The sequence below is a fragment of the Pieris rapae genome, chromosome 20 (assembly GCF_905147795.1).
Source record: "Pieris rapae chromosome 20, ilPieRapa1.1, whole genome shotgun sequence".
Taxonomy (NCBI): Eukaryota; Metazoa; Arthropoda; class Insecta; order Lepidoptera; family Pieridae; genus Pieris; species Pieris rapae.
In genome coordinates, this window is record NC_059528.1 from 8,193,877 (window position 1) to 8,214,504 (window position 20,628).

A 20,628-nucleotide genomic window follows, 5' to 3' on the forward strand; every position below is an offset into this window, starting at 1 on the left:
ATATATCTCTACTGTCTTCAGATTATACGCTGTCGTTTAAAAATACTTTTAAAGATATAGGGATATAAATAAATAATATATTGGTAAAACAATATTGTATTTTATGGTGCCTGAATCAAGACAAAGTGTTGGCCACTTGTTGACTCTCATCTCTGAGGTCGTAGGTTCGATTCCCGGCTGTGCACATCAGGACTTTCCTTCTATGTGCGCATTTAACAATCGCTTGAACGGAGGAAGCGAAGGAAAACAACATGAGGAAACCGCCTTGCCTTAGGCCCAAAAGGAGACGGATCAGATTGACATATCACGAAACGGATACAGAAATGTAATAACAGCATTAAAAGAAATTATCAATACTTACGTTATCTGTTATCAGTAAAGTTATCACACGTGAGCTGGCTATAATTTACATGTCTGATAAATATTAAATGCGTTTAATATGCAAAACGGTAAATAAATCTACTAAAAACTGTACTGTATGCTTATTTATACTTCTTTAAGTTCTAGTAAATTCTTTTTTTTTCGTTCGATTAAATTTAAAAAATTAAGTCAAAACTCCTGTCGCTCCGTGCAGCCTGTGAATTTCCCAGGAGACTTCTGCGCTTCTGGAAGGAACTAGGCTGGCTCAATTAGACAGGGCTTTACGCAACACTGACCAAATTTGAGTCTAGTCGCGGAAATTGAGTCCACCTAAGTCAAAAATCATGTCATAATCCAACACGTTTTTGACATTCAGTCACATTTCGTACTAAGCCTCGACTCAAAATCTCATCCTACGAATTGTGGAAGGTTAAAACTGTTTTATATACAGACATCATGCTGGTGTTAGAATTCTTAGCAATTTCACTGAATTAAGTTAAAAAAAATCACAACATTAAATACACAAACACGTTTTAGTAATCTCGTTTGAACAATGATTTATTTAGTAGCTATATAAACTATATATATTTATATTTGAGAGGCTGAATTAATGTAGTTTACCTTATCAATGATTGGTATAATTTTACCGTCTTAGTAAATACTTTTTGTGGTTTCTGTCTCTCATAATTTGGTTTGCAGGATTCTTAATTAAATAATCTTCGGTTATTATTCAGTCCAAAATCACAAACATATTTACTTCGCTTATTAATCACAATTATGGGTTAACACTTTAAAAATATATTTACATACAAGTAGAATAAACAGAAATGTCATACACTTGATCCTTAATCAAAATGTTAATAACATTTTTAATAAATGGCAAAAAATGAAACATAAAACAGACCGCGGGCAACTACATTATGACTCTTGTAAATTTAAAAAAGTATGATAAATACCTCTTGAAAGTAGGTTATATTGAAGTTACTTGGCAATAACCAACCATATTTGGATGTCAATTTTCGTATTCACAACGACTTGTGCAAACTCTCAAATCGAAAAGAAAATTATTTGTATACAAGAAATAAGAATGTATAACTATATAACTTAAATGTAAAAAATTCTATTGAACTTTTTTCTAACTTGCATTATTTAAATATCTCAGCTTACTCAATAGAAGCTTATAAGTGCGAGACGGAGCTTTCATCTTTTTTGTTGATCTGTGTTGTAACAATCAGACCCACAGTAGTTAATGCTTAAAACATTAAAGAGATACTTAAAGTATTTTCCTACAAGAGAAACTAAATTATATTACGATGAAGACTACGAAAACTTTAGAATTACATTCATTATAACTACTGTTTAATTAAAAACAGACGACAGACAGTGTTAAATCAACACAAGCCACTCGCATTCTCTATACCAGCACCACGAACCTGCCGGTTGAATAAAGAAACCCCAACAAGTTGTACCTTTGAATTTCGTCAGGTTCTCCTCGTAAACCTGATCGTGACTCTCCTTGTCCCCGCGGTGTCGCTTCGTCTGTGGTCCATCGAAGTAGCCCCCGTTCACCTCCGCCTCTTGGGGGTCGAAGCCGAGTCGCTCCTTGTAGTACGCCTGGGTCGACATTACGAACTCATGGGGGCACAATTCACTCACTTAACCGTTTTAAAAGGAATGTTGCCACCCCTTGACACACTTTTAATATGGCAACGTTTATGGAATGTATCGAGTTCGATCTCCTTCATACATTTGCCTGTAATTTATTGCACTCTTAAGTATACACTTTTTTTTTATTTCAAAGGTTTTATTAAGGCTTTGGGCACTTGCATAAATGTTTCTCCGTTAACGCGACAACTATATTTAACGATTTAATAAGATTTATTTACGAAAGATATTGCAAGGTACATAATTTTATATTTTATTATGAAATATAATAAAGTGGTATATAGGTTTCATTAATTAACACTCTAATACAGAAATCGGCAATTTACAAACGTATGTAAATTGTCTATTTATATATTTGGCCACATTTGACTAATTTATGGGTTAAGTGGATGAATCAAATCACTAATCGAGGATTTATCGATATGAGTAAATCATTACATAATTACGATTTAAATAAAGCTTAAAACAAGTTTAACGAATTTTTAATAATTAACATACATATTATAACATATTAAACAAGTTTAAAACGCTTGACATAATTTAAATCAAAATACATAACATTAGAGTCTAACAAAATTATTAACTCCAACTTAGATTTTCTTGCTTCTGGAGTAGAGTACACAGTTAATTACAGACCTATGTTGGTGTCTGGAAGATAGTACCAGTGATTCCAGAGATGATGTTTTCCTTGCTCAACGAATAAGTATCGCAATACATCGAGTAAATGCCAGCATTAAAGGCAAAGAGCAAACTTTTTAACAGTCTTTGAATTTGCTATTTAATATAATTACTATGTAGGTTCAGAAAATTATAAACACTTTAGATTTATGTGTTGGAAACTATACCTAATAACAATAAAAATAATCGTTTCATTGAAATCTGAACTGTAAAAATTAAGATATAGTCCAAACTGGTACTGTTATAATATTTATGATTAGTCCATAATAGAGGAGAAAATATGTATTAAACCTATAAGCTTTTGCATGACCTGTTTAGTGTATAAACACACGAAACAACTGCTTTAGTTTTTTTTACAAAGTATTTTGTTATTAAGACGCGAATTCCAAAGATCATTACGAAAACCAGTCGGGGAATGATTCCTACCTGAGCTTAGGTCATTACACTTAGGTTTCAAAATAACGAAACAGAAATCGACAAGGTCAAACATACTAATCTTTTAATATCTTTTTAACTTATTGACTTTTTTATATCTACATTTTTATTTATTATGATTTATTAAAACAAGTCTATTCGCTCAGGTCGTAGGTTCAATTCCCGTGCACCACTATAGTTTCTAAGTGCGCATCTAACATTCGTTCGAACTGTGAAGAAAAATATCGTGAGGAAAGCGACTTGCCTTAGACCTAAAAAGTCGTCATGAGTCAGGCACATGTGGCTACTTGCTTATTATATTAATCATGAAACAGATATAGAAATCTGAGGCTCAAGCCTAAAAACGGCTGTAGCGCCTTTTTACAGTTAAAGTACGTATCTACTGTAGCCGATGTTATAATTATACAATTTATAAATCCTTTATTGTTAAAGAATGTCATTTAAAGCCACTAAGAGGCTGTAGATGTTAACAAGGATAGTAAAATACAGGAAGACGCGCCCCACCAATTTTTAGTTGAGGGTATCGCGGGGCGCGGGGAGTTTGCTCCGAGCGTAGCACTTATAGGAGGAATAGTGGTGCGCGTCTTCATACTACTATCTATACCGTCGTCTAATATCAGAAATGTTCGCGCGTACTCTGTTCAAAACGCTATACATACGTTTTGATATACAATTTAAATATTTCTTAATATCGCCTTAGAATAGTACGGTACAAAAACACCTACTTTGTATATAATACATTTATTTTTTGATGTATTGAAAATTAAAGTTACACACTTACACATAACTAAGTCCAACTATTTTAAAATACCACCACCAGGCACCGCATAACCTTCTAAGACCTTGAAGAGGCGCCTAACGAGTTTAAAAATATTTCAATGTGATTTAAATAAAATTAACGATCCAGCTGTCAAATTAGTTGAATATTTTTTATATCAGGGGCAAACGGGCAGGGGGCGCGCTCACGAGGTTTTATGTTTTTTTTAAACATTGCAAGAACGAAAAAAATATATTTAAATTCGGAAAGGTTCTAACAAAAATGGATTAAAAGGGATTTTAGCCTTTTTTAATGGGATTAAACTATTTGCTTCAGGACACTTAAGGGCTCGCGATTGCGTTACTTTAAAAAAATTGTACGCTATTTTCTTGATCCCTTAGTCCTTCTTATATATACAGCAAATGAATCAAGTTCTCGCACACGAAGCATCACAAACGAAATTCAGAGGTCTTAGGACATCGCAAATAAATACGTGGGAACCCAATTTAGTGTGGTCGCAGCGGTAGCGGAAAGAACCCTTACTATGAACGTCCGCTCTGATTAGACGATTTAAAATGTGACATTTATCACAAGCCAAATGACCATTTGAATCAAACAATAATTTAAGGTGAAGATTTTATGGTTATTTGCCTAGTGTAGGCGAACATGGACTTTCCATAACCGCCAAACCATAAAACTATAAAACCAATTGGCCAATTTTGACGTGTTTCCTGTGGGCGTTTTTAAACAATACAATTTTATCAATTTCCTGCCTGCCGAATGCCTGCTAGAGTTACGATTCCATAAGGGTACTAAACTGTGCGGCAGTGTTGCACATCGTACTGCAGAATTATAGTGCTCAAAGATCAAGACGTTGTTGTTTAATTTAAGTTTTTAATATTTCTCTCTCCAGGAGGTATCAAGTACCACGCCCAATCCACGGGTTTCTCTTCTATCACAGTTCAGTTTTGAGGAAAATGAGTGTTTTACTCAAGGAATCCATCTGGTTTGGTAAACAGTCATGTGATAATTTACCTTTATTTGATAATTTACATTTATTTGCCTCTGCGCATTTGATGACCGAAATATGATATAATTCGCTGTCGTCATATGGTAGACGATTCCGTATGAGTTTGGTCAGGATTGGGTGCGCTTAGCAGTCCGTATTCTTATCATTCGCCCCCAGCACCATTAAATATTACAAACAACGCTATATATTTTGTTACTATACGCCTTGTACAAAATCTCATCCGCTTAACTGATACACACGCTGGTATTCCCACCGTACGAAGGTCAGACAACAATGACTTTGTTTCGGACCCCAATAACATCTCGTTATTGCGAGGTCACTTTCAAGTAAAAATAACATAAAAACGTTTCTTGCTAAAGCGATTCGAACACAATTTTTCAATTAGACTTTATTGACGTCTTCCAAATTTGTCGGCTCGTTTGTCTATACCAGCGTCCAAGCTATTAAAGAATTGGACTAACATAATATGTCTGATTAATACAACATAATATAAACTTGATTACACATATAGGTACTGTACATATACTTGCGGTTCTACTAACAATCGATTTGTCGAAGTGTTATAAAAGAGGCTTTCGTTAAACGAAGGTTTTTACACGTAAGCTCGCTCTCAAAAAGTTAATTAAAATCGCGCAAAAATGACGTCACCGGATATTCAATATGGCTGACTCAACGGATATCGAAAGTAATACCGAAGCTTCTAATCTTTTTTGCCACATGTATTATGATTAATTGTCTTACTTTAATGACCTTGTAGCAGAACATAAGCATAGTTTAATACTGATGGATTGCTTTGCAAGTTGGGACTTTCATTTGTGTTGCGCTAATACTGTCTGTAACCGAAATCAATAATTTCTCTTTGGTAGAGTAGCAGAAAATTTAAAATGACCTGAGAGCTGGTATCACAGTGCGACTCTCATCCATGAGGTCGTAGGTTCATTCCCCGGCTGTGACTGAACTTTCTGTGACTATGTTCGCATATATCATTCTCTCGAATGGTGAAGGAAAACGTGAGGAAACTGAAAGAGTTGAGATACTTTAAAAATACTCGGTAGTCAATTAAATTTTAAATACTGATTTATTGAACAACGCCACCTTGGTTAACATGATAATAAGCTTATAGATGGGGAATTCTTAAAATCTTCCGTTAAATCTAAATAAATGACTCTATGTACGGCTGTTAACATGAACATCTTATCTGTGGCTGTACAAAGCCAAAGCAAAAGTATAAAAAATAATCGAAATTGTATCAAACGTTTTTGTTTGAAATATGAGCATTGAGTTCGTTGACTTTTACGTTTGATTGTGACCGCCGTACTTAGGTTACATTGTAGTTTTTGCTTTGAGCACGTGGGAATATCTTGGCAAACCTTTTTTAAATATATTTCGGAGAAAATGTTTGGCTATGAATGTAACTGATTCAAAAGACATCTCTTATCGTCTGTATACTCTAGTACTGCGAAGGAAAACTATGGCATCGATGTCGCAGCCAACCAGCTTAATAGCCGTTCAATTAAAGGCCTAGCCTTTTAGCTTTTAGCAGCAGCAACAGCCAGTTTATCAAACAGCTAGGCAAATGATTTGAATCGATGACATTGCATTACTTGCCTATCATTTCAACTTAGTTCTACTTTCTGCCACCTACTCCAAACTGCCAATAAATTGGACTTTGACTTTGCAAGACTCAATGATAAACGACGTGTAGCAGATATGTTGCCTACCTATCAATAACAAGTGTAATGTGGTTTACGGGATTTCATTGGAATTATTATAGCTTCACTAACAAATTTCTCCAGTTAACAATTACGCATGAGAAATAACAATTGTTAAGAACAATCGCTTCATAATAAAATTAATATGACCATTGACCGACCGTTACTTGACGTGCTCGAGTCTCGTTACGAGAACATCGCCCGTGGGGTTAGCCGTGATATTGAATGATAGGCGCTTTCCATATTTGACTAACGGATAACCGTTAGTATGGCTAATGTTCTTTGGGTTTTAAAACAATATTGGAGGCCGTGTTTAAAACTCTATCGGACCCACTATAGTAGTATAAACAACGGTGTGGTACACCTTAGTACAAGTACTTAAAGGTGGTAGGGATCCCCAGTGATCTTTAAGAACTCGGTTTGATTCTGGGGATATGTGTAACGGTGAAGGCCAAGGTTGTTTACAATACCAAGGGCCAGAACCAGTCTGATGCACAGATCCCCGTTAACAAAGACGTCCCGCGTAATGCTGTCTTCGACATAATCGACATCTGTATATGTTCGCAGACTGACTTCACTCGTTATTATTAATCTAATGTATTATATATTATTTTTTTATCGATAGGTACTATAGTTTTGGTTTAGTACTGTAAGGATAGTGTACATATTTTGTGTGTGTTTTTAACTTGTGCTTTTTAACTATGTAACTTATATGAAGATAATATAGTGAAAATATTTTAATCTAACATATTTTAAACAATTCACTTTAATAATTTTCCTTGCTGCATTTAAATAAAATTTTAAAACAATTTTACTCTTATCGAAATTCAGTTAAATCGATTTATAAAAAAATATATAATAGATATTGGATGATAATATCGGAGAGGGCCTATGGTTGCAGATAGTTATATATTTTGATTTTTTGTAAGACTAGCGGTAATTGATAAATATCTAAGCTAATTCGTTAACATACCGAAGTCATACTAAGCAGTTAGTCTCGTCTAGGAGACCCTTGGAGAAAGCGTTTAGACGCAAGTTCAAGACAAGGACACAGGAATGCAAACAGAAGTACTGCGAACCGGTCCTAACGGGATACAAATCTCTGTTTAGCTCATTCAGTTGTACATACATTACATCTTCAAAATACATTAACGAATCGAATTCTAGCTATCGTAATACATAAGTATTAAAAAAAGTTTAATAAAGTGTTTTGAAAACAGGGCAAACGGACAGGAGGCTCATCTGATATTCAGTGATACCGCTCATGGGCACTCGTAATGCCAGATGGAGATGGTTCGGAAATATTTCAGTGGTCACATAGTCGCACTGCCTTAAAAAACGATCAGTTGTGGAACGTAGGTATACTCCCATATCACCTCGACCTCCAGAAGATAACCTAGATAGAGACTCTAATCATAAAAATTTCATTCCTTTTGAAGGGTCCACATGATATTTTTTTTGTTTTATCTAAATTGAATTCACATAAGTGTGTATAATAGTTGCACACAGTGTATTCAAAGATTGCAGACGATTATAGGATAATTATTTTAAAAGGCATAGATTATTATAACAGTGCAAGCTTACTCTATAGCCTATGGACATTCCAAGCTTTTCCAGCTAATGTATATTTAAATACAACAGTTTCATTGCCCCAATCTTTTAAATAAATGTAAATTTAGTATACCCTCTATAGATATCCTAGGCATGCCATCATCCCATTTATCCCTTCAGAAAAGATATCCAGATTGAGCATTTGGATAACAACGGAGCTTTCTTTGAAATCAAAAATTTCCTTTAGATTTTATAAAAAAAATTATCTCTTTGCGATATGTTTGCCTATAAATGCCATGAATCATGAAATATTTTATTTATTGTTCTTGTACCAATGTATCAGTGTGGCAAGCTTTTATAAATTGTAATTCCCGTCGAACTTTATCAATTCAATAGCGTAGAATACTAAAATAATTATCAATCTTCCATTAGCGCGTGAAATTCATTCGTCACGATACATTTCGATTTAAATGGCCAAACCACACGTAATATTACTGTTATAAACTTTGGCGTTGTTTTAAGTTCAGTAAGGCTGAAAGATTTAAAAAAATCATTCAACGAAAATAAAGAAAATTCCAACGAAACGAAAAAATTTAAAGGCATTGGAGACGGGTGGACGCGGATAAACATAACAACACAATATTTCAAAATGAAATCGCAAAAGAAATTGACATGTTTTTATTTAGCTTAGACATTTATCTACATACATAAAATTTATTTCTAATTACATAATATTCGACGTATTTATATAGGTCTCATGTTCTGATGAGCTATTACTTAAGTAGGTTTAACCAGGTTGTATATATAATTTCGGGATAATGATAGCAGAAGCTCAAAATTAATTAATAACTAAATAGACTAAAAAAATACTTATATAAAATCTTACTAATAAATTTGGGTTTGCTTCAGTAAAAAATTTGATCTTTGAGTAAAAATAACGTACGGTACATACTATCACAACAAACCTAACCTATTTCCTATAAACAATGCACAGGTAATTATGTCACAGATTACTGACACACTCAAGTGGGGTTGATAAGAGGTTAATGACCGCAAGTGAATGTGACTACAGATAGGCTAAGCAGAGGCTTACTATAGAGATAGTACCGTGGTTATCCGAAGTAAGTACATATGTTGGTTTTGTATTCAATTCGACATATCTTTAACGTTTTAAGTAACGCGTCTATTACGAATCTTTTCGTAATAGACGCGTAATACGGCGTAAGTAATTTATTTGGACTTTAAATTTGTTTAAAAAATGGGATGCAACAATCAAAATCAAATACGTTATTGGCAACTAGATACACTCATGAAGGTTAATATAAAAAAATATATATTTATTTATTTATTTATTTATTTATTTTCCATTAAATTTAATATAAATGTACATATAGGTACAACTAAGTCAAAGAGGCGGGGCAGGAGAGTTACTGACAAGAAACTCCGTCTCTACAATATTGTTTTTACAAGAAAATTGCAAGGATCTGCATTCTGCAAAAATTATAAATTGAAACGAAATGTCATAATAATAAAATATCAAATGCTGCTACATCCTTAATAAGTAATTAGTTTTACAACTATGTTACACCCGGTAAAAATACAATTAAATACGACGCAAAAATCAAACCAGCACCACTTTGTATATCTAGCTTCATTGTTGAAAGTGTATCAGAACTGACATTATCTCACTGAATCAAATCACACGTTATAACAATATGGTGCCTTTCTCCTTTATAAGATGGTCTATTTCAATTAATTCTATCTTTAAAAAAATAAACTAATTAAATTTTGTAATATTATCACACTTAAACACATAACAAAAGACTTATAAAGATATATTAATAATCTTAAAAACATAGATACATTTTTAAAGATTGAACACACATATCATATTCGATATGTTTGATATTTTTTCTAAAAACATTCTTTATATGATAGTTCTATCAAAAACATGGTTTTGATTGATGGCACCTAGTACCAACTCTGAAAAAACTAAACTCTGATGCCTACACTTAATTGGATGAAGGAGTTAAATCCATTTTTCCAGTCACCTCAATTTGGCTAACGACTTAACACCAATACCGTACCATGTCAAGCCTCAAGCAATGAAAGTAGATTCGTACATTCGTTATTATTGTAAATATTGACCCACTCATTTGAACCCGTCACCGTTAGACGATTAAGGAACTCCAGTTAATACGATTTATATAAATTATAAATAATGAAACCATAACCGATGACCAGACAAGGTAAATGTCATATAAATGGATGAAGGGAAAGAGGTATGTTAGGACCATAGCAATTGGAGACCCGTGTTCTCTTCCTACCTCCTATTTATTACATTTGAGCCTAGTGACTTTAGCGTGCGACTCACATTCCTGAATTCCTAGGTTCGATCCCTCGCTCGAACGGTGAAGGAAAACATTGTTAGGAAACCGACATGTCTTAGACCCAAAAAGTCGACGGCGTGCGTCAGGCACAGAAGGCTCATCTACTTGGCTATTAGATAATCAAATGATCATGAATCGAAAAAGGAAAGAGAAATGTAACAATAAAAATAATAATTGTATTTTATTAAAACGTTGAGTAATTAATGTCACGTATCGCGTGTGCAGTTTTATAATCGGATATTACTTATTACAGATATACTTTCTTTTAACTAAAATATAAAAACAATAACTGATGTATTAAATTCAATTATATGATATTTCTTACTTTAACTAAGTGTGCATCCATTACATTACGTTTAACGGTTAAACATGGGTTTTAATATTGATTAAAATAATTTAGGTTTATTAATTGAAACTTACTAGTATCGTCTGATGTTATGGGATAGCCAATCCATTCTATACTGAACTAATTCCGAACCAATTCGACTAAGGATCCTACAAGAAAAGAGGGCACCAAAATCCTGAAAATTTGCGGGCCGTCTTCTGGCATTGAGTGTCCATGGGCGGCGGTATCTTAACATCGGGTGAGCCTTCTTCCTGTTGGCTATAAAACAAAACATAATCGAGAAAGCGCAGCCATGCTTTTTTTCTCTTATAACATCCAAAACATTTTGATAACATGCATTCACTCACTGTTGCATAAGTCTATACCTGACTTGAAAATTGCAATAATAAACAAAAATATCAATACATTATCAACGTTATGAGTTGTATGATGATGTCATGTCGTGTTGTCATACTTAGCATAATGATTTCTATATAACGAATTGTGGTTTAAGTTAAATTACTTATGTGAATCATTTATTCCCATATTAGCAGTGGGAGTAAAATGTCGGAACTAATAAAAAATCGTTTACAAGCTAAAGTTAGCATGGCGTTACAACGCAATTTTGTATGGATATACATCCCTTTAATATGTAATAAATACTACTACAAAGATAATTGCGTGGACACGTTAGCCTCGTCTAAGTCAGACAAGCACAAAAGATTGCGCGGCCTCAAAGCAGGCGGATAATAATTAACGCCTACAATATAAGTCTTTACTCCAACTTTGGAGGAAGATTTATTCCCTTCAGTAGACGCTTGGGCCGTGGGACGCAAGTTATCGCCTAGGTATTTGTTGCCGGTGACCCAACAGCTGGTGTTTTCCTCGCTCAACGAATACGTATCGCAATACAGGGAGAAAACGCGAATATTACAGTTACATTGCCAAAGGGACCTAAGTTTAAGACCTATTTCTCCTATATTACTATCAATATTATGTAGATTAAGAATATTGTATATTATTTGGAAAATATATCTTAATTAAGATACATACGTTATTTCATTAATAAATACAGTGCGTGTAGTAAAGACTCCTTAGGTCTATCGTGACTAAATACGTAAGTAAATAAATATACTAAGCCAAGGGTTATACAATCGTAAGCAAAAAAGATTCACCAATATTATTCTAAAGAATTTCGTTTTTTCAACAGAATCAAACGTTACATTCAATCATTTCTAAAAATAACACAAAATAGCGACGCATTTTCACCTAATCGCTAAAAATTTCCTAACCCAACGTGACTAAATAATATATTACGATATAACTGTTATATATGTTGTGTAATTTGGAGCATATTACTTCAAAATTGTGGGTCAAATGTTAACTGACGAAATTCCTCAAAATTCTTTTAAACATAATTAAACGAATATATATTTGTTAGAACAGGGGATACCAAATTACCAAACCTTAAATAAACTGTTATTTTATTGGTGATAATAATAATAATTATATACAAAACAAAACTAGATATAAAAATTTAAGGATGTGCTGGCGATCTGAAAGCCTGACAATTCCATCAAAACTTCGATAGATATTGTTGATGCAAATCAGCTGTTCACATACGGAAACGCACCTTATCATTCACCTTTAAAACTAATTAACAATAAACTGATAAGTTTATTATTATGCACCTAATAAAATTACTGATTATCGTGCTGATGCCAATCCGGATACCTGCAAATAGCCGATTCAAAGACTTTCATCATAAAGGTGATTATAGTTAGTTTTTGTATGATGCATATACAATCGTAAAGCATGAATTTTAACTACGTAATCCGATACCAGCTTACCCGCATTGTATCAACAGAATTGAGAAAACATAAACATTGAAACGACAAACGAAACGGAATCGGCATCGCTAATATCAACAAAAACGTGGCCAAATTTTTGATACGTTACAAAAGGAGACAACAGATGATTTCAGTAATCTGTGAGAGAGTGATAGATATACTTTATCCATCGTAATCTTTAGCCGTTAAAGATATAATATGCTTAAACGTAACAGCATATTACCGCTAGATATGTCAAATGTCAAAATAATCAAAATCCTACAGCAAAACAAGTTTTTGCCGATCGCCGACTTACCAACTACCAGAACATTGACCGTAACCTATATACCACAGGTTGAATTGCATAAAAGTGTAAACAATCACATAGATATACGAATCACACGTGAAAAAAAACCGTAAATATAACCTTCGAAGTACCCAAAACCTGTCGAAAACCGACAACGTACACAGAACAGCACTAAAAAAACCCCGGTACTTTTGTGAGAGACGACCGCCTGTGACAACGGACCGCGGCAAACTGATTCGGAACGTTCAAACTGGCTACGTTCCGATGTGTGCGTAACTCTTTGATAAAATGTCTATGTGTGCTGTATGACTCAAATCATCAAGTAGGTGGTAAAAAATACATTTTTTAATTTGGTGATATGATAAATGTCAAGGTTGTGGGTGTATTTTATATTTAATTTCTCTCAAGAACACCGACTCATAAGAAGCTGGCTAGAACACACTAAAAATGTAATAACAATAGGAAAAATCAGTTAAATGTTCATTGCTAAAGAAACAAACTCCAAGGTCATGTTATGAGGATGTTAGAACATTGACATCGGTCTGTTTTGGCTATTTACAATGTTTAAGATTTCTAATTTCAAAATATGTTAAGTTTTTCTTACATTCAATACTCATAATATTTAATGTTTTAAATTAATTTCAAATATTTTTTTTTACTATTTTTCTTACTCATAATTTTTAGTAACACTAACAAATCCTTAATTTGTTTTAAAAGTAGTACTCAAAGATAGATAGATATTCAAAACCTCTTACTGAACTGCCTCTTATAGAAGCATAGTACCATTGAACCAATTATTAATAAATATTAATATATATATTTAAGCAGCTGGAAGAGGCATATGTAAGTTAGGTTACGTAACATAAACAAATGTTTATATGTATTATATTAGGTGTCAGCAGTAACGGCTTAGTTATTTACTAAATAAATATTATGTATAACTATAGATAACATATATCTACCTACTTTGCACTATCCTAGTTCCTAATATCACTGAGATTTATTTAAATCTAATCTTGTATTAGACATAAACGCGCACGCCTTTTTGCCGAATATTTCTGTTTAATTTATACTAATTTTATATATGTACATCATAATCACAAACGTATTAAGGACTGTTATGATAAAAATAACTTTATCATTTTAAAAGATCTATTGAATGAAGATATTTTACTACAAGGGTTAAGGATGTATTCGCCGACCTGTTTTTACATGAAAGGTTTCGACCAGTAGTATTTTTAAACGTGGAGAAATTTACTTTTACTACGGAAACAAGCAGGCTGAGAAGCTAGGCAGCAGGGGAGTGCCAAATGTCTTCTTTCCATAAGGACTCAATAGCTTAAACTTCGGATTGGTAGGCTAGGTGTCGTCGCTAGGACCAGACGACAACTACTTCGGATAATCCTCATGATAATTATGGGTGCGTTTGAGCCAGCTGGCGGAATCCGCGTTACCTCTGATGCTATTTACCTTAGGGACGGACAATCTTATGGCAGAAATTTTCAGCGATCAGTCTCTAGATAAGTCTATTTCAAAAATTCCAGGGCCAAGGTAAGTTTTAAGAGTGACGCAGGGAGCGTGACGGTCCTGGAAGTGGAAAGCACCCACTAAAACCTAGCGTCCTATCTGCTCGCTAAGGGAGACAGGATAAAAGTCATTCGTGCCTCCATCAGGGGCGCCCATTTCTTCACCAGCCTAGGTTGAGCGATTAAATTTACTATGGTGACTTGTTTCCTTATATCGTATCAAACAGGTAAATTAAGTTCCAACATACTAACCTACATTAAAATTACTTATAATCAAGACGTCATTGTAATATATTTATCCCTACCGAGAAATATAGAAATTGGGTCACATAATAAGATTTACAAGCGATCCGGCCCGGCTTCGCTTGACTGGACATTTATTTATTAAACATTTTGGCATAAACGAACAGTAAATTGTCGTTTTAGTAGGCATCCTTATTTTTTCGTGCAATTATAATAGCATATATTAATCAGTGATAATGTTTGTGATAATTCAAACGGTGAAAGAATTTTTAAAATCGGCCCTGTACTTTTTGCGTCAATTCGTTACAAACACGTCTTTTCTTCCACATACAAATTTTTCCTCTATAATATTAAGTACAGATAAACAACTTCAAATGTGACTTCAACCAAATAAAAATCATGTATTTTTAATTTGTAATTATGTACAATAATTAATAATAAATATAAATATATAAATATAAATAATAAAAAATGCAAATGATTTGAATGCGCATATAGTTCTCATGGTCCTTATATTGTTGATTTACAAAATACCCATTTTTCCTATATGGCTGACGTCACCAATTTCGTCGAAAACAGATGTCTCAGTTGACTCAGTTCCAGTATAATTGTTAATAATAGATGTAATTTTACACTTAAACATTTTGAGGTCACCGTCTGCTTTCGAAATATATATTTTTAAACTACCCATTTGTCTGAATTCATTTCACCAACTATTTCGATGCTCAACTGCAGTTCAAAAGGTCACGAGTTTAAATACCGAGTAGAAAGGACAGGGTCCATAAGAATGAAGCTACAGAAAAAATAATAATATTAATAATGGGCTACGATAACCTTATTTGGGCGTCCTATATGTAGGCTTTCCCCTGTATTTCATAATACATATATAGGTATAAGATGCCCAAATAGGGTGTATAATATAATACACGTAACAAAGTAATTATTTAAGAGTAGTGCAAACATTTAACAATAAAGCTCATAAAAAACGACTACTGTTAATAATTGGGAATTTTAAAGGATATAATTGGGTACCGCTAAGTTTAACGGAAGGTTGAGAGACCACTGTCGGATGAGCACATAAAGTCTTCGGGGAAGTTCAAGTATTACATAAGATTTACTGCAATTTATCCCCCCCATTCCTCTCTCTCTCTCTAGCAAAGCTCTCACAAATAAAAACGTAAATAAATCTGTCAACGTAATCACCAAATAAGAACATCAAAATCAAGACGAAAAGACGTAAGTAATATATATATTATTTAATACCTCCGACAACAATATAGTCGGTAAATTAGGTAACTAGAAAATATATTTTAAAAAATCCCGCAGCAGCTAGTTTAGCTGTCTTCGTATTACAAAAAGCATTTAACGATGTTTACTTGCTATTAATTCTCGACAATAATTACAAAGGTCTAGTGCGGTTCACCTCACTCACTGAATATGGAAGATTCGCCTGATATGGTCCAATCGACCCAGATCGGTTTCTCGTTAAAGGCGTTTTTTCCTTAAGGGCTTAATAATTGATAGGCTGATAATAAAAAGGTTAAATGATAAGGAAAAAACTATGACCTGTTAAGGAATACCTAAAAATAATGTTGATTAGGTTATAATCTTAAATGATATAAATTTATTACTTATTATTTTGACCAAAAATAAATAATTAATCCAAATAATGCACCATATTTTAATGTCTAAAGTCTAAACCATACAGCCTATATATGAAAAAAAAATACATTTTGTTTGAACTGGGTACAGAACATGAGGTTCTACGGGACGCCCATAAAGGACAGTTCTTACAGCCCGTGGATACCCATGTTAGTAGGTGCGTTGTCGGCCTATGAAAGCGGAGGATACTCTTCCTTTAAACATTCGCGCGTTTAATTACGACTCGATAAATTTATGTCATTTCAGACGGACCCTATAAAAAAGGTCCTCTATGTCATATACACACCAACCAAACATGAAAATAAATTCCATTTATAAGTGACGCATACATTAAACGAACATACTTACGCAATCACCTTTAAAAAGCCTTTAGCCAAGGCTGTGCACACAGGCGCCACAATTATTCAGTTAAAAACCTCGGAAAAATTTCTTCATTACAGATATATATAATCAATATACCGTAGATATTAAATTACTAACAATTGCTATAGAAATATGGAATTTCCGCCTACCTGTTAGGCGTATCGATGAGGTGTTTTAAATATTCCTAGTTACATAACTAATAACAGGATTGCAAGTGACTAGTTAGAATGTTTATAAACTTTCTCCCTTCAGATTCAAACTAATCAGTGAGTCATATTATAGTTATTGTTTAATACATGAGCAATCCATTCATTCACAGCTCAGTTTATCTACCAGGACATACAAAATAGAACTTAAATGGCAACATAGACTAGTATTTTCTATAGAACAGTGGGCAAACGGGCAGGAGGCTCACCTGACGTTAATTGATACCGCCGCCCATGAACACTCTCAATGCCAGACGGGTCGCGAGTGCGTTACCGGCCTTTTGTTTTACAAAATGCATTATTTTAAAACACTTAAAGCTAAAAGCTACAGAGATTGCGATTATAAGGAAAGACAAAATCTAAATCAGTTTAACTCAAGAATAATTCGACAATCACGGAATAGACTACAACCTCGGTGTAAGAAACTCAATGTTTACAACATTTTATATATTTGTATTAGTATTTTCACTGTTTTCACGAGCAGTATTGGCCTAGTGGCTTCAGCGTGAGACTCTCATCTACCTGAGGTCGTAAGTTCCATCCCCGGGATGGAACTTACGACCTCAGCTCATTACTTGCTTTACATACAAAAAGTCAACGGCGTATGTCTGGCTAATTACCTACTTGCCTATTAAATTAACAAACGATCATGATACAGATAGAGACATCTGAGGTCTAGACCTAAAAAGGTTGTAGCGCCAGCAATTTATTTTTAATTCAAGGTTTAACAAGCCTTTAGCGTAATATAAATATCTGATGAACGGAAATTAATTAGATTTTCAAATGTATGTCTTAAAGCCCTTACTTGCATATAAACGGCTAATTATATCTCAAGGATGTACAAGTGATATAACATACATATGTAATGAAATAAGATTAGTTTGTGTATTTATAGGTTTAATTAAACATTATGTGAATTGAGTAATTTTCATATATTTTTACACCATTTTTATCCATAAATTTTGTTTAATATTCCAGCAACTTTAACTGTGGGCAATTTATAGGACTTCCTTTTTCCTTGGATATACTTTTTCTTCTCTTACTCTCCATTACTGGTGGTTGGTTGTCAAGTCTCTTGAAGCGTGTCTGGTCCATTCCCTAACATTGCGAAGCCATGATTTCTTTCTGCTACCAACACGCCGTTAAACCTGGATTTTACCTAATATAAATAATTGAAGAAGGTGGTAGCAGTCATGGCGTAACATGTGGCCCAGGTACGAAACACTCAGTTGTTTCATGCATAAGTTTTTCGACAACAATATACTGTAATTTATTAATTAAAATCAATGGTCGAACATATCCATATTAAAATTCTACCATTCCTGATTTGGTAATTATTTATATTAAATAATTTTATTTATATATTAGTAATCTAACAGCTTTACAACGATTATAAAACAAAACACTTAGACAAAGCCAAAAACAAGGTTAGGTATTGAAAAACAGCGAAAAGAATCGGAAGTTGGTTAGTCGATGTCAACAAATGTCGCCTTATATGGCGATCGCGGCTAACGATGCCGTAATTATGCGTAGGAGTTGAGGAATTAGTACTTATGACGTTATCATATGTAGTATCTTTACGTGAGACAATGTTAAAGGGCGTTAAGGCCATATATGGAACGCAAATGTGTAAATAACAATTATTTCAATGATCTGTAGGCGTCGCTTTCAGGATTTTTATAGTACAGAAAGCGTTGGATGACACTAACTCTACCAGACTCGCAAGTGCGTTGCCGGTCTTTTAAAAGTAAGTCGAAATATCAAAGGATTGAACACAACTAAGAATTTAGTATGATTATAATTTTGTTAGTTATTAATTTTCTGTTTTTTTTGAAGCAATGCATAGAAAGGAAGACAGAATTTATTTAAAATTTCATAATTTAGGTTTAAGCTGAAAATCTATTATAAATAAAAAAAATACTCAGTTAATAAGAGAATTAGTCACTGGTAGTCATATTAAAACTGTATTTGTTACCATGGTTACCGAAGCACCGTATCCATAGTTACAATCACTATAACCTACAAAAAAGAACATTTAATGCGAACATTTATATAAATTTCGTTTGTTCAATATACTAATTTAAATTTAGAACTGGTTTTTAAACATAAGTTCTTAACCAAAATATTTTGCTACGATATTTTGAGGATCTGGCTAGTGCTGCCTATTTGAGTTCTAATGTCATTTTCACATGTATATCCTTTCTATACTTAACATATTTCACAAAAATTTATTTGTTCTTATTAACATGTGTGTGAGAAAAATAAAATTAAATTAAAAAGGCTACTATGGTTACTGTTGACCTCATGTCTTACAAATAAAATCTTCGATGTATTGCACGAATGCAGATGACCTACTTGAAAAAACATTCATTATTTTCGCCACTTAATAATTTTCTTGCCAGTTCTCCTTTTTACATTATTATTTCAGCTAGTTATAATTATAATTGTATTTGTTATATTATTTGTTAAAATTTGTATGTTTGCTGTAAAAAATATATATAATAACTAAACCTACATAATAGAAAAAAAACAGAAGCACTTTTAACCATTTAACATAGTTAACAGAGTTTTACCAAAAGCTGACATAAACACAGCTTTTAATTACAAGTGACATTAACTTTATAAATTATTAGATTCTATAGAACTATCTCCTGCTCAACCAATATACCCTTATATTTAAGACATATAGGCCCACTGTATGCGTCGCGTGGGTACACTCGTAGGCGAGAGTGATCTAAGTCGTCGGAAATGTATTGCCTAACGACAGAGCTTATCGAAACAGCCTTATAGGATACAGCCTATTTAGGCATTATAATAATGTCGTTTCCGTTATAAAATAATTTTTATCGCCAATCAAAATTTAATTTCTTTTATTTTAATCTGTGTGTTTCTATATTATAAAGAACTATGTAAGTTTGATATGAATAAGCTCTGAAACTACTACCGATTTCTTAAATACTTTCACCATTAAAGGGTTTTTTTTATAGAACTGGCGGAAAAGAGAGGCAGTGGATACTCTCAATGTTAGATTGCTCGCGAGTGCCTTTAAAAATTGGTACGCTCTTTGAATTACCCTAAGTCGATTTTTTTCGGAAATACTTCAGTGGGCAGCTGGTTCAACAAGTGGTGGTGCGCGGCAAATACTGCCTTGAAAAACGCTCAGTTGTAGAAAGACAGACGTTGAGGTGATACGGGTGGAATTACGTATCCTGTCTCGACGTCCGATGTTAAAACTCAGATGCTTGTATTAATCCGAACAACTCCTCTTAGCGAAGATGATAAATGCAGTAGAATATACAAAGAGACCCCACATTTCAACACAACCCTAAGGGAAATATGGAGAAATATTTATTCAAATAAATTATAAAGCGATGAATCTTCAAAACTCGATCGCACATCGATCCACAACTATCTTATTACGTATGCAGTAAAGTTGAATTTCTATTGCCTATTGTATTCTCCATAGTCCAGGAATAACAGGATAGGGCACACCAATAAGGCTGAAATTTAAATAAATTATGCTTTCAAAAGTTTTTACAATTATTTATTCCACTTTATACTGCTCAATATGTTAGAATTGTAAGCAATT

The 20,628-nt window shown here is 33.4% G+C and overlaps 1 protein-coding gene across 12 annotated transcripts in view; it reads right to left on the reverse strand.

Moving 5' to 3' along the window:
• LOC110999013 (dystonin) overlaps nt 1-20,628 on the reverse strand; it is a 215,954-nt gene that overhangs the window by 146,068 nt on the left and 49,258 nt on the right. For 3 of the 12 annotated variants that reach the window (XM_045632559.1, XM_022267859.2, XM_045632558.1), the window contains exons 1-2: nt 13,160-13,265; nt 1,830-2,113 (exon numbers count right to left, since the gene is read on the reverse strand). The exons of 4 other annotated variants lie outside the window; for them this stretch is intronic. In XM_045632559.1, the coding sequence (XP_045488515.1) occupies nt 1,830-1,986 (157 nt within the window). In that variant the 5' untranslated portion in view covers nt 1,987-2,113; nt 13,160-13,265. Of the gene's footprint in view, nt 1-1,829; nt 2,114-13,159; nt 13,266-20,628 lie in introns of those variants that run through there. 5 more of the 12 variants (XM_045632557.1, XM_045632554.1, XM_045632551.1 and 2 more) reach the window with 3 other exon arrangements.